Here is a 13,166-nt window from a genome sequence, read left to right as displayed (position 1 = left end):
CCTGGAATACCTACTGCGCTGCTCTCTCCTCTCCAAAACGCAGAGCCGAGGCCAAGGTCAGGAGAGGATCCAGGAGCCTGGAGAACGTCTCACAGCGAGCACATCTGTGCAATCAACCGCAGGAAAAATCACCATGAGATGTACGCATACATCACGCTCATTTTATGTTTTGTTTAATTCCAGAGGACTGCAAATGTTTTCAGTAGCAGTAAGTTTCCATTTTTCAGTGAACAGCTAGTTTACTGCCATTTTCCAAAGGTTTTTACTGAAAGTCACTGAAGGATAGTATTTTACATTGTGGTTTATTGTAATACTAATCTCAAGGAAGGAACACATCTGTTACAAATACTATAATAGTAAAATATATCAAAAATGAATGGTGTCATATTATTGTCACGGTCTGCCTATTGTGTAGGAGCACGGAGAGGAGACGCGGAGAAGCTTAGAAGAGACTTTAATAAACAAAACCAGGGAAACACACACATAGGACATGGGGCTGACGTATAAGACTGGACGCAGGACTCAGGAAAACACAGGGCTTAAATACAGGAACTAAACGAGGGAATTGACAAGAAACACCTGAAATCAATGGACCCAATAAAACACCAGAGAAACTGGGTCATGGGGAGCAAAGCACAAGACACGGAACACAGGGGCAGTCCAAGGGTGTGACAATTATTCATGTCGTTTGAAACCGATATTATTTTATTTTTGCTTGAAGCACAAATTGAGACATTTTCTAGAATTTTTTTATGCAGCTCTTTTCTAGCTTTTTCCAGTGACGATCACATCATGAAATGTTTCCTGTGTTTACTTATTTCAGTATTATTTATATACTTTTATAGTATTTTTTGAATTTATTTTAAATTTTCATTTTAGTTTAAGTAATTTTGTTTTGTGATTTTGCAATTTTATTATTATTTTAAATACAGCATTTCTATTTAGCTTTAATTTATTTGTATTTCAAATGTAGTTTTAAATTTATTTGAGTTGTGAAGGCAATATTTCTAATAATGTTAATTTTACCTAATCATTTATTTCATATTTTAATTTAATTTAATTTATATTTTATTATTTTATATCTTATTTTATTTTACTTTATTTTATTTTAGGTTTCATTTAAATTAACAGAACTATTGAAGGCATTATTTGTCATTTTTAAGTTTTTTAAATGTTCATTTTTCAATCAATTGTTTTATTTTATATTTTATTTTATTTATATTAATTTTCATTTATTTTATTATTTTATATTTTATTTTATTTTATTTAATAAAGACATTGTTTATATTTTATGTTATTATATATTTTGTTTCATTTAAATGAACAAAAAACATTTTTAAGTGTTTTAGTTAATAACAACTAACTGACTATAAACTAATGCTTAGATTTAGCTTTATTGTGTCTGAGTGGTGAAGCAGTGAAGCATCTTGCTAATGCTTTTAGTCTTTCATGTGAGCTGCACACTGTCTGGTTGAGCCTCAGGGCCGGTTCAAACCCTGACCCGCTAATCCTCAGTACTTTGTGACTCTCACATGATGCTGGAATGCCGTGCCGTGGCCCGCTCGCAATGTGATTCACTGCCTTCACTTCTGTCCTCTCTACCCTTCAGTCGACCAGCATCCCTCCCTGAGATTCTGGAGCACAGAAAGAGTCCACTCCCGGTATTTGGGAGGTATGGGGCGTTTTCAGTCTTTTGGGAGATTTCTCTTTTTCTGGGAGCGGAGGAATCACTTCCAGAATAGAGAGAACAAGCCTCTTATACCAAAGGTAGTGTAGTTGCTTTCTGTTTATTTTCTTTGAATTTATAGTGGGTAAATTTGTCAATTGATTGTACTTTTTAAAGTACTGTACCTTAATGTACCTTATGAGTTTAGGGCAGGATTACCTGTAACAAACCATTTAGCGGCAAACGGAGTAGTTTTTGTGAGCAACGATACTGAGAGTTGCAAGAGCGTTTAATTAAACTATTTTCTCATCATCATTACTACTACTACTATTCTTATTAAATTGATTAATTTTTTATTTTATTATTATTTATTTATAATTTACTATTGTTATTATTATATTATAATAATAATTTATATTATTGATAAATAATTTTATCTTGAATAATAATAATAATATAGTTTTAACCATTATTTTAGTATTTTTAGTAATTTTTTGTGTTTTTATAATAATAATTATTATTACTACTACTACTACTACTACTATTATTATTTTAAATACAGCATTTCTATTTAGATTTTATTTATTTTATTTCAGTTATCTGTGAAGGTAACATTTTGATTTTTTAAATGTTAATTTTTCATCTAATTTATTTAATATTTTATTTAAATTGTATTATTATTATTATTATTATTATTATTGATGCACTGAAATTATTTAGTAAATCTGGCTCTTGGGGTTTTCAACTGACCAAATTCATTCACTTTCTACTTATACCATTAAGGGGGATGTAAATAACGCAGAAGGTACCTCAGCTGTCTCGTATCTGGCAACACACGACAGTTCAGGAAGTCAGACGAGCTCGACTTTATCCAGCCATGAAGAGTCCAGAGCTTCATCAAAGAACGTCTTCTCTTCACGAGCTCTCAGTCCGTCCAGCTGGCGCGACTATATTCTCAAGTGTCTCTTGGTCACGAGCAACCTGCTCTTCACTGTTCTTGGTCTGGTCACACTAGTCGTCGGCCTCTGGGGCCTGATCAACAAAGAGTCCTTCGCTCAGGAGAAGATCAGCGGTATCGGGACAGACCCCATGCTGCTCTTCACATTCCTGGGTTTCATTCTTGCCCTGCTGAGCCTGATGGGATGCGTGGGGGCGCTGCGGGAGAACATGTGTCTTCTTCGGAACTTCTCGGCCGTTGTCCTGGTCCTGGTGGTGGCTCAGGTTCTGGCGGTGGTCGTGTTGTACAGCCTGCAAGGGCAGATCGAGGATTACTTGCATTCGGGCATGTTGGCCGCCATGGTGCGGTACCAGGATGACCTGGACCTGAGGTTCATCACTGATGAGATCCAGACGGGCCTGCAGTGCTGCGGGGCCGATACCTACAGAGACTGGGGAATCAATGTGTGAGTGGAAATCGAGATAGGGGCTAACAATCATGAATAACTTCATGGGTTTCCAACACTGAAGTAGTCCAAAGTTAAATACACGGATTATACAACCTAATTTGTAATGTAGAGTCTCTCCAGTATTTAATGCTTTCCAGTGGGATCTGGACTCATAGTTTGGCCTGCTTGTTGTTTTTGATCCTGTTCAGTATAATTCAGTATAATTGTCCCTTTTGTGCTTTCCAATATATTTCATTTTGTTACACCACCATCCTCATTTTGCAATCCCAATTACAATTACTCATTATAGACAAATAATGACTCTATTCGGCTGAGTTTAAAGGTGAAGTGTGTCATTTTTTCTATTTTAGCACACTTTCTCCTGTCACATCTTAACACAGGGTTTCCCTAACTAATTGGAGGTTCTTGAAGGAACTGTGGGTGTTTGATGAAAAGTAATTAATTAAATCATAAAAATGTAAAATCAAAATAAAATAAAAAAATACATCTGAAATAAAAATAATAAATATAAACCACTTAAAATTTCTATATTTTATTTGTTCACCTGCATGGTCGGGCATCGGGAAGCTGTGAACATGCAAATGTGTTGTTAAATTATTGCATTATTCTATTATCAAAATCTCTTAAATCTCTTGTTTAAAAATCTCTTAACCTCTCTTATTAAAATCTCAGTGGGTAATTCAAGTAAATATTTTAGGTCATATTTGAGCAACATAGCATCTTCTGGTTCAACTGATGATGTGAGTTTAGGGTAAAATGATCTTTAATACACTATTTAGCATCAAATTGTGTGAAAATGGCACTGAGAGCAGCAAGAGTGTTTGATAAAACTATTTGGAATGAATAATAATAATAATATTTTCTGCAGTGGTTATTATTATTATTATTATTATTACCAATTAATAATAATAATAATAACTATTATTATTATTATTATTATTACACTAATGGTTATATATTTTACAAATTATGAAAAATATTCATATTATTGATCATTTATTTTATTGTTATTATTATAAATACTAATAGTATTAATAATAACAACAACAATAACAGTAATAATAATAATAATTATTATTATTATTATTGTTGTTGCTGTTGTTATTATTCTTAATGAAATTACCAATAGCATGAGTATTTATCATAATTATTATTAAATTATTATATTAGCAGTAAGTACTATTATCACTATTATTATCATCAAAACAAAGGGTTCGGCTGACTGATACGTTTGGGAATCCCTGTCTTAATACATAGGTTTAGCAAGTATTAACACTTTACACTTGTTGGATAACAAAAAAACAAACAAAAAACAAACATGTAGAAACCACACAACAAACATGCTAAACACCAGTCAGAACACCTTAGCAACCAAGTAGCAATGTCTAAGCATGCACCCTAACACTATCAGTTATGCACTACCCACAAATTCCTTCGGAAAATATAAAAATGTACTTATTTTTGCAATAATGTTTAATGTTTTGCAATAATAAATCACACACTTGAACTACCCTGAACTATAAAGGATCACGCCATATGTTGCAAACACATCTGATTGTGTCTCACTTGTATACATGTCTCTGGCACAGGTATTTCAACTGTTCGGCTCCAGGGGTCCAGGCGTGCGGAGTGCCCCCCTCATGCTGCATAGACCCCCTAGAGAACGGGACGGTGTGGAACAGCCAGTGTGGAGTGGGCGCCCAAAAGCTGGACGAGTTCTCGGCTCAGAGTGTGATCTTCCTGGGCGGCTGTATGGGCAGCATCTCCCGCTGGATTGAGCAGCACAGTGGAGTGATTGTTACAGTAGTCATTATTCTGCTGGGGGTCCAGATACTCACTATGTTCATAACGGCCCATCTGCTGCTGAAGATACGGTGGAGCAGAGCTCAGCATGCTGTCTACTTACAATCACTGCAATGAATGGATTCAGATGTTTTCAATAACAGGATATTGTGCCATGGGGATTATGAACCAGCCTGTATTTAATGAATTCATTGCATTTGACATCTGGAGATGTTAAGTTGTTTATTCTGGAGACAAACAGTCTAGGAATTTCATGATAGCATGTCAAATTTTTAAGGCATTACAATGATTTAATTGGTTTTCATTGTTTGCAAATGTTTTCATGAAATATCTATTCTTAGTGGGTCAATCTGGTCAAAAGTACAATACTTACAAACCGCAATTTATAACGCAACACAAGGGGCGCAATAGTGAACATTATCAGGTCAACTTCCGTTATGTAGATGAAACCGTTTGCAACAAATCTATCTAGAAAAAGTCAACATATCAATAGTTAACGCTAAATGTAGGCCTAAGTGTGAAAGTATCTGATGGGTACTTGAAGAGTTTGTGTTTATTTTGTACAATACAAAACATTTAAAATGTGTTTACGTGTGGTTTGATTTAATAAAACAATCTTAAATTTATGATTCTATAACCAAGGCTAGCCGAAAGCTTGCTAATGTTTAGAAGAAAACAGCAGGTGCATGCAACGCTTGCGCTAGATCGCGACAGAGCGCATGCGCAAACATAAACAACACCGCTATTTCTTTAGTTACAAAGAGAGATGAGATACTGAAATATTAAAAATGAAAACCTGACATAAAATACTTCTATTACATTCAAAAGTTAGTTCAGTCACATCGTCAAACATTGTTATTCCGTCGGTAATGTTTATCGTAACTTACCTGAGCATCGACACATTCGGTTTAATAACGCAGACATTTGAATGTAACTCTATCGCCCTCTTGAGGACTGAGTTTCATTACCAGCAAACTAACGCAAAAAAATGGTCAAGTGCTCTCGTCAGCGTTCACATATTTGCGTAAAGTGGAGTAACAATTTATGTTTTATATCCAAATAGGCTGTTCACACAAAACCCGTTTCTGTACTCCACTGCGCGTCTTGACATGTTTGACTGTTGCGCTCGCGTCTCGTGTTTTTTAAATTTTTTTATTATTATTTTACAGTGTCTCGCACATGATACGGCAAAAACACATTCTGTGTTAATGGCCTCAATAACTAAATGTAACCCCCGCGGGTCCTACTTGCATCCGTTCCGAGCGGAACTCGAACCTGGGTCACCGGCATGGGAGACCGGCGCTCTAACAAGGCTAAAGACCACAACCTCTAGCGTCAGTAGCTAGTGCACCTCTTGAGATCAGGGGAGTGAGGTTTACCTGCACAGCACCTACTAGCTGGCCTCCTTTACACGTCTTGGAATATGACCCAATTCATTCACATGTGTTTCATAAACACATAATCCTTTATGGATTGCAATCCACCATCAAAATGATGCATTTAATTATTCTGGCTGCTGTGAGAAAAGGCTATAAACGATCGGCCACCTGCAGGATCCTCACATGCGATAGCCTAGTAGCTGGGACAACTTCTTTATGTTTACAGACGTGAAATAATGACGCAGCAGCATGCTCGAATTTCCCGCGAAAACCTACCCGTACCACTCAAATTAGAAAACATTATTATAAGCTAACCGTTGTGAATCGGGCTAAAGTAAGGCGATAGTTTTGAACACTGGCTGGTTATGTACTTGCTCAAATATTGATTTCGGATAATTTTTAACCAAAAAAAGTTACGGACTGCAGCTTTAAGTGTTTTGCTTTGCTCAAAAACATATATGAAAACCACATCTTTAAAGTTTACAGACTGCATAATGTTTCAGTTTGTATTTGACCAGAGGTTGATGAAGCATTCAGACAGACAGTCGAAAAGTATGAAAATTATCAGAATTTTTTTTATTTCCAAATCCCCTCCAAAATTTCTGTGCTGCCAGGAATGAGTCGGACTCATATCGTCTGGTTCTCCAGCATCATAAGGCCAATAAACTGGGCCGGTCTCTCACAGAGAGCTGCTCCCAGTACTCGCACTATGGGCAGACACTGAGACCCCACAGAACCCAAACTCATTTTAAACTTTTGCAACTTGACAAAATTAAACCATAAACATCCATTGCAAAAAAAGATCCACAACTGATGCTATAGTTAATACGATGATGTTTGCAGGATAATATCAAAGTAAAAGTTCATAAAAGCAAGAAGTGACACCTAAAATGCCCATTACATGTCAATATGACAATACTATAATACATACGATAATTAAGTAAAAAAAAAAAAAAAAAAAAGGAAAATGCTATCTGGAATTAGTATTGGCGGCAGAATTAATCCAGATCTACAGGAAATTGAAGAGGTAGATTAACTAACATCCAGTTCATGCTGATTTATAAATGCTGTTACAAGTTGTGCATAAATGACTAACCAAACTTCTACCAAGGATATTGCTATAGCCTAAGTGAATATTAATATTTAAAAGATGAATTAAGGTGCAGGATGTTGTTCAGTATGATGTGGGAACAGGAAGTGACCTCATATAATGCCGTACTGGGCCAGCTCATGTAACTCTAGGTGACTGAACGCTTCCCACGGACAGATTACATTAAAGTCTGTGAAAGAGAAAAACATGATTACACATAATGCCAAAGGACTTAAATATATAATGAGGAGTGTGTAATATTTTTTACATATAATCATATTTTTGACTCAAAATTGTACATACCAGTTCCCAATCCCTCCATTCCAGGAATGTCTTCACCAAATCTAAGAATAACAACGTTAATATTAACACAGATACAACATGCAAATCCATAAAAGGTCCAATAAATAAATAAAAATATTAAAAGTATTTGTACCCAATGATTCCCTTTTTGGGCGGCTTGCTCTTGAACTGTCGTGTTGACCTCTGTTTGAACTTGGGCGGACCCTTTTTGGGACTGCCGGGCGCTGTGGCCCGTGTGGCAACCTTGCTGCTTGATTTAGGCTTGGAGGCATCCATATTCACAAGACGATACCAACCAATAGCAAGTACTGCACACTGAATTGATGATGATCTGTAAGAGATTGAGGGGATGAGACTATTAATCTTGTGTTAATCTTTAGGTGAAATGCAATGCAATATATTGCATTGCATTTCCACTAAAAATTAATAAAGATAAATCAAAAACCTAAGGCATTTAAATTATTAAATTATGATTCATTTTTAATGATGATCCAAATACAACTAAAAATAGTTTATAAAGTGAACCTATTAGGTTTCATCAGATGAATAGACTGTGTATAATAATAATAATTAAATCCCAGTGTACAGACATGTGATGATAAAGGAGGTTCCTTTAATCCCCCTTAAATTGACCAAGCCCCCCTCTAATCTGCTGTCCAGAGGGTTTCTCAATTAATCTCATTAGATGAAGGTCAGTGCACAATCAGCAGAACGTGCTTGGAGTCAAACTCTTCCATTTATCAGCTCAAACACACAAGAATGCATTGCTTGTTTACTGTGCAGCAGTACAGGAAATGTGTTCAAAACATCACTTGCATAACAATAGTTTCTCTGTCGCAATTCAGACAGTGGCCTGAAACAGATCTGGACACTTAAGACACTTCAAATATCTGAATGTCTTGCATTAGATGCAAAACATCAAAGCTAGTGTCTAACTGCAGCATTTTTCCTCTTCACTAAATTTTCTTCATTTTTGCTTAATGTTTTTAATCAACTGTTGTTTTGGTGATTTTTAGTAGATGAATGAAGTCAATTCTCCTCAGGTTCACACAGACGTAGTTCATCACATTAAAGACCTGTTCACACCAAGAACGATAACTAAGACAACTATAACAATAACTATATTAGCGTCTACACCAACAGACGCTCTGTTTAGCTTCAAATGCTGTTTTAAATGCCTGTGCTCTTTAAATAAAGAGGATTCTGATTGGCTCTCAATGTTTTTATTGTTCATCAGATGGAAAAAATAATTCCAGCAAATACGTTCCCCTGTGCTGTTATCGTTATATCTGTAACGTGAACTTGCTATTCTTATAGAATTAGAAAGATTATTACAGCTTTATCGTTATAGCTATTGTCATTGCTGTGAACGGCCTTTAACTATGAACATGTTCCACTAACATCAAACATACAAAAAGTGGAATAATATTTTTTGTCTTCATTTTGAACAATATATCCATTGTTTTTATCATTACACACCTGAAATTGTGAATTTTTTTTGCTTGATAGGTGTGCATGTTCTATCTTTCTTTCTTTCCATGCCATTCAATGACATTCAGACATTTTAAAGTGGCAAATACTTTTTGTGGTCATATATTAATATATGCAAACATATATAATTCATTAGGTATAACTGGAACTTTAAGCCTAACACAAATCATTACATATAATTTCCATCCTATATGCTCTGTTCTTTCTAAACAGATGTACTCACCTGCTGGTCTTTTGTCTGTGTCTCTGTGTGTGTTGAGGTGGTTAGTATGAGGCTCTCTGTCAACACACACTCTCCCATCAGCTCTTATATAGTTCTGAGCATCATAAGATGATTATACCTGCACACGATGGTCCTTCCTCTTTCCAAAACAATCAAGCTGTCATCATCAGCCCCCTAAAAAAGTAACAGGATGCAACATCCACATATACAGATACATGTATTAGATTAATCCGGTTTGTTTTCCATAGTTCATGCAATATTAAATCAGATGTACAGTGTTTGGCAAATTTTGATTAGGAATTTATATTTGTGTTTTTGATTTCGCTTAATTTATTTATACATTTTAATGTATTCACAGTTTCATAAGCCTAAGACCATATCTGTTTCGCTTTTTTATGTTGATATTTTATTTTTTATTATATTTGTATATTATAATTTTATAGGTTATTTGTATTACTTTACATATTGCAATTAAAAACTAGATTTGATGTATTTGTTTTTAAAAGAAAGAACATTGACTTGTGAATTGCAATACTGATAAATGTTGCACAAATTATCTTTCAAGCTATGGCATGACTTTAAAAGTGCCCGAGTTGAACTAAAACTTGGATAAAGCAAAATAATGGTCATAACAATGATTTTATTTATGCACATATAACCTTCAGCAGCTCACGTATTCACACACATGACACGTCCAGTGTGATGATCCTGATCTCCATGTTCTACTTATGCAAGTTTTTCTGAATCGCCCATCCAGATATCCCGTGCATGTGTGCTGGGAGTCTTTGGTTCAGTGTGATCAGCAGTCTGCCAGATAATCTCCACATCTCTCATTCATTCAGAGAATAGATTAACGTGCTCCTCCAACCTGACAGACATCCTGCCACTAACTCAATTGCAGTATCAGTTAACTCACACAACTAAAAATGTATGACTAAAATAGGAAACACATTTTTAAAGCATATTTATAGAGTGTACGTCTAATAGAGACAGGTGCTGGTTTCATTGCAAAGCAATAAAAAGTAAATAAAAGTCTGTTTACGGTAATAATCACACACCACACACCAGACAATTAATTTCATGAGCTACAATGTAAAATTCTATGTAACGATAAATCACAATTAGTGGTGTTTGCTAAGGCAGGAATCATTTACTACTGCTTGTACTTGAGCAATAAAAAACAAAGTTTAAAAATAGAAATATAATGCAGCAGGGACCAAAATATCAAAGAGACTTTTGTCTTGCAGCAGTAACTTAAGTAACCATCTAGCAACCACTCAGCAGACCATTAGACATTCATCGCAGGTACAGTCTAGTTTTATCACCAGTTACATACATCAACAATGTACAAAAATAAAATAAAAATGGAAGTATATAGATAAGTATTGCTGATAATAATGGGATTAATGTGACCCAGTTGAAGCTCAAATTGGCTGTCTGTGTTCTTGAAGTGCAGGTGGGGCTTTAAAATCTTAATAAAATTGGTTATGTGCCATATTTTTAAGAATATTCAAAGGTTATAAGACACATATATTTGATGTTTATTTAAAAAATGGACTATTAGTTTCATTACAAACCTTTTTTAATGTTTTTACATTATGTTCAGAAATATCACACCTCTATAAGCAATTGCTTCATTGTACATACAGACCATAAGCAAGGAGTCTTCTGTGACTCCAGGCCAAATACACTGGATTCAAGCAAACCAGGGTTTACCAATTAAATAATAAGTAGCAAGCGCCACCGTCTGGCGAGAAGAGAAATAGAACTTCATTTGAGTTTTATAAAATAGAACAATAGAAACTTTATTTTAGCACCACATTTAGGTATTATTCAATACATGCACGATAAAAACATTTGCATGCTCAAAGTAAACTTACTTAAGATCATAAACTGGCATTGCAAGCATTGCCTCGTAGATATTTATTACACAAATTCAGTTTATAATTGAATCACCTACACTGAATATTGTACATATTTCCTTTGCACCCGTTTATTAAACATAACACTGCGTCAACTGTGATAAGATTGTAAAAAGTTGTGTCATTGTTGCATTGCAGCCTATTTTTGCATTATCATCAATTACAGATTTACACAGCCCTAACCTCAATAGTCAAAATTCAGTACTGCTTTCCATATGGGTCGGATGGCTTTTCAGCTGATTGAGCATCCATCTGTCTCATCATCATAAAGATCATTTTCATCAAACTTGTCATTTTGCCTCCATCTTTACCTTCCTATGGGTCAGTTTAGTCACATCACTTCTTTCCCATGTTCACGCCCAATGAGCGATAAATTAGCTGAATCAGCATCCAGATTTACATTCACTGTTAAATAGAATGATAATAATGTATTGTTTTATAGCATCTTGCCAGGAAACCTGGTAACTTTACAACATTATAAACAAAAATGAAGATTCTGCATAGGGACGATTACTTTTTAATAAACTTAATGTTCAAAGCACATTACGTTATGAACAATATAAATCTCAAATCTCATCTACTTTTACAGTTTAGAAATTTGATTCAGTTCACACATTATCTACTATAAAGACTGATCTATTAAGCAAAAATAATGTTATGTAATACTAGACCTATACTACTGTAATATAATTATATTTGACAAAATAAACAATTATCATGTCATTTGGTATGTATGTTGATGCACTACAAATGTGCTTATCACTTATCATTAATGCAGCAATGTTTATTAATATGAAAGCTATTTTTGGATTAAAATAAGTAAATAATTCTCCACACCAATAGTAAACTATAAATTATGATGCAATCATAATGTCTATCCCCACATGAAACAGAACAGAGAGACACACATATTGTACAGTATAATGACAATACACACTATATGTATTTCTAATGAAAGAGCCTAAATTTAAGCCAATGGCATGTAAAAAAAAAAAAAATTGGTACCTTTTCTGTAACATGTGGTTCTTAATCTTTAGTGGATCGTCTTTTGCATTTCTGTCTCTAGAATTGTATTGTTCTGATGCACTTTTCACAAGCAAATGGTACATTTTCAAAACTCTTAGTACTAATCTCAAAACAGATCATCAAAAATAATTTTTTTTCAAACATTTCATCATATTTTCAATTGTGTTTGTACAATACATACAAGCACAAAGTATCATTTCCATGAAAAAATGTTTTATCTAAGATTTTCATTCACAGTAACTGCCTTTTCATAACGTAATTACAGTAAGACTTTTGGTTTGCATCTGATAACCAGGTACAACTGTATGTGTGTATCTGGCATTCCCTACATTATGGGGACCACATTTCCCCACAAGGATACTAATACCAGCAAATTGTTTTGGTTCCCATGAGGAAAACAGCTTATAAGTTTTTGTGAGGGGTATGTTTACGGGTAGGGTTATGTTTAGGGGATACAAAGTGCAGCTGTATAATATAAAAATAATTATGTCTATATAATGTCCCCATGGAAACCAGTGTGTGTGTGCGTGTGTGTGTGTGTGTGTGTGTGTGTTTTGATTCAGTGCATACAAGACTTCATAATAGCCAAATCAAGGATGAATATATGCTACAATATACCTGTAGTTTTGAAAGGATTAAATTAAAACATTATTTACTTTTTTGTTTTCAGTGAGTGAGAGTGTGTGAGTGAGTGAGTGAGTGTGTGAGTGAGTGAGTGAGTGTGAGTGTGAGTGAGTGAGAGACAGAGTGTGTGTGTGTGTGTGAGAGAGAGTGAGAGTGTGAGTGAGTGAGTGAGAGAGTGTGTGAGAGTGTGTGTGTGTGTGTGTATGTGTGTGTGTGAGTGAGTGAGTGAGAGA

The 13,166-nt window shown here is 34.8% G+C and overlaps 2 protein-coding genes across 2 annotated transcripts; one reads left to right on the top strand and one right to left on the bottom strand.

The window, feature by feature from the left end:
* Positions 1-1,614: 1,614 nt before the first annotated feature.
* tspan10 (tetraspanin 10) lies at positions 1,615-5,410 on the top strand. The gene is made up of 3 exons (XM_016451573.1): positions 1,615-1,767; positions 2,450-3,069; positions 4,662-5,410. The coding sequence occupies exons 1-3, from the start codon at positions 1,675-1,677 to the stop codon at positions 4,990-4,992; spliced, it is 1,044 nt and encodes a 347-aa protein (XP_016307059.1). The 5' UTR covers positions 1,615-1,674; the 3' UTR covers positions 4,993-5,410.
* Positions 5,411-6,684: 1,274 nt separating this feature from the next.
* On the bottom strand, positions 6,685-9,463 carry pde6ga (phosphodiesterase 6G, cGMP-specific, rod, gamma, paralog a). The gene is made up of 4 exons (XM_016451552.1): positions 9,362-9,463; positions 7,781-7,978; positions 7,648-7,688; positions 6,685-7,534 (listed from the first exon to the last, which is right to left on the bottom strand). Exons 2-4 carry the CDS (start codon positions 7,921-7,923, stop codon positions 7,458-7,460), a joined length of 261 nt encoding a protein of 86 aa, XP_016307038.1. The 5' UTR covers positions 7,924-7,978; positions 9,362-9,463; the 3' UTR covers positions 6,685-7,457.
* Between the last annotated feature and the right edge of the window lie 3,703 nt (positions 9,464-13,166).

Source organism: Sinocyclocheilus anshuiensis, unplaced genomic scaffold (assembly GCF_001515605.1).
Source record: "Sinocyclocheilus anshuiensis isolate Anshui unplaced genomic scaffold, SAMN03320099.WGS_v1.1 scaffold207, whole genome shotgun sequence".
In the NCBI taxonomy this organism is placed as follows: Eukaryota; Metazoa; Chordata; class Actinopteri; order Cypriniformes; family Cyprinidae; genus Sinocyclocheilus; species Sinocyclocheilus anshuiensis.
The sequence above is the reverse complement of the archived record's forward strand: the minus strand, read 5'-3'. Positions and strand labels throughout refer to the sequence as shown.

Coding starts and splice junctions, on each gene's coding strand:
- tspan10 (XM_016451573.1), top strand. CDS start 1,675: ATGGGGCGTTTTCAGTCTTTTGGGAGATTTCTCTTTTTCTGGGAGCGG. Junction 1,768..2,449: donor ACAAGCCTCTTATACCAAAG/GTAGTGTAGTTG, acceptor TATACCATTAAG/GGGGATGTAAATAACGCAGA. Junction 3,070..4,661: donor AGAGACTGGGGAATCAATGT/GTGAGTGGAAAT, acceptor TCTCTGGCACAG/GTATTTCAACTGTTCGGCTC.
- pde6ga (XM_016451552.1), bottom strand. CDS start 7,923: ATGGATGCCTCCAAGCCTAAATCAAGCAGCAAGGTTGCCACACGGGCC. Junction 7,689..7,780: donor CCCAAAAAGGGAATCATTGG/GTACAAATACTT, acceptor TGTTATTCTTAG/ATTTGGTGAAGACATTCCTG. Junction 7,535..7,647: donor AATGGAGGGATTGGGAACTG/GTATGTACAATT, acceptor TCTCTTTCACAG/ACTTTAATGTAATCTGTCCG.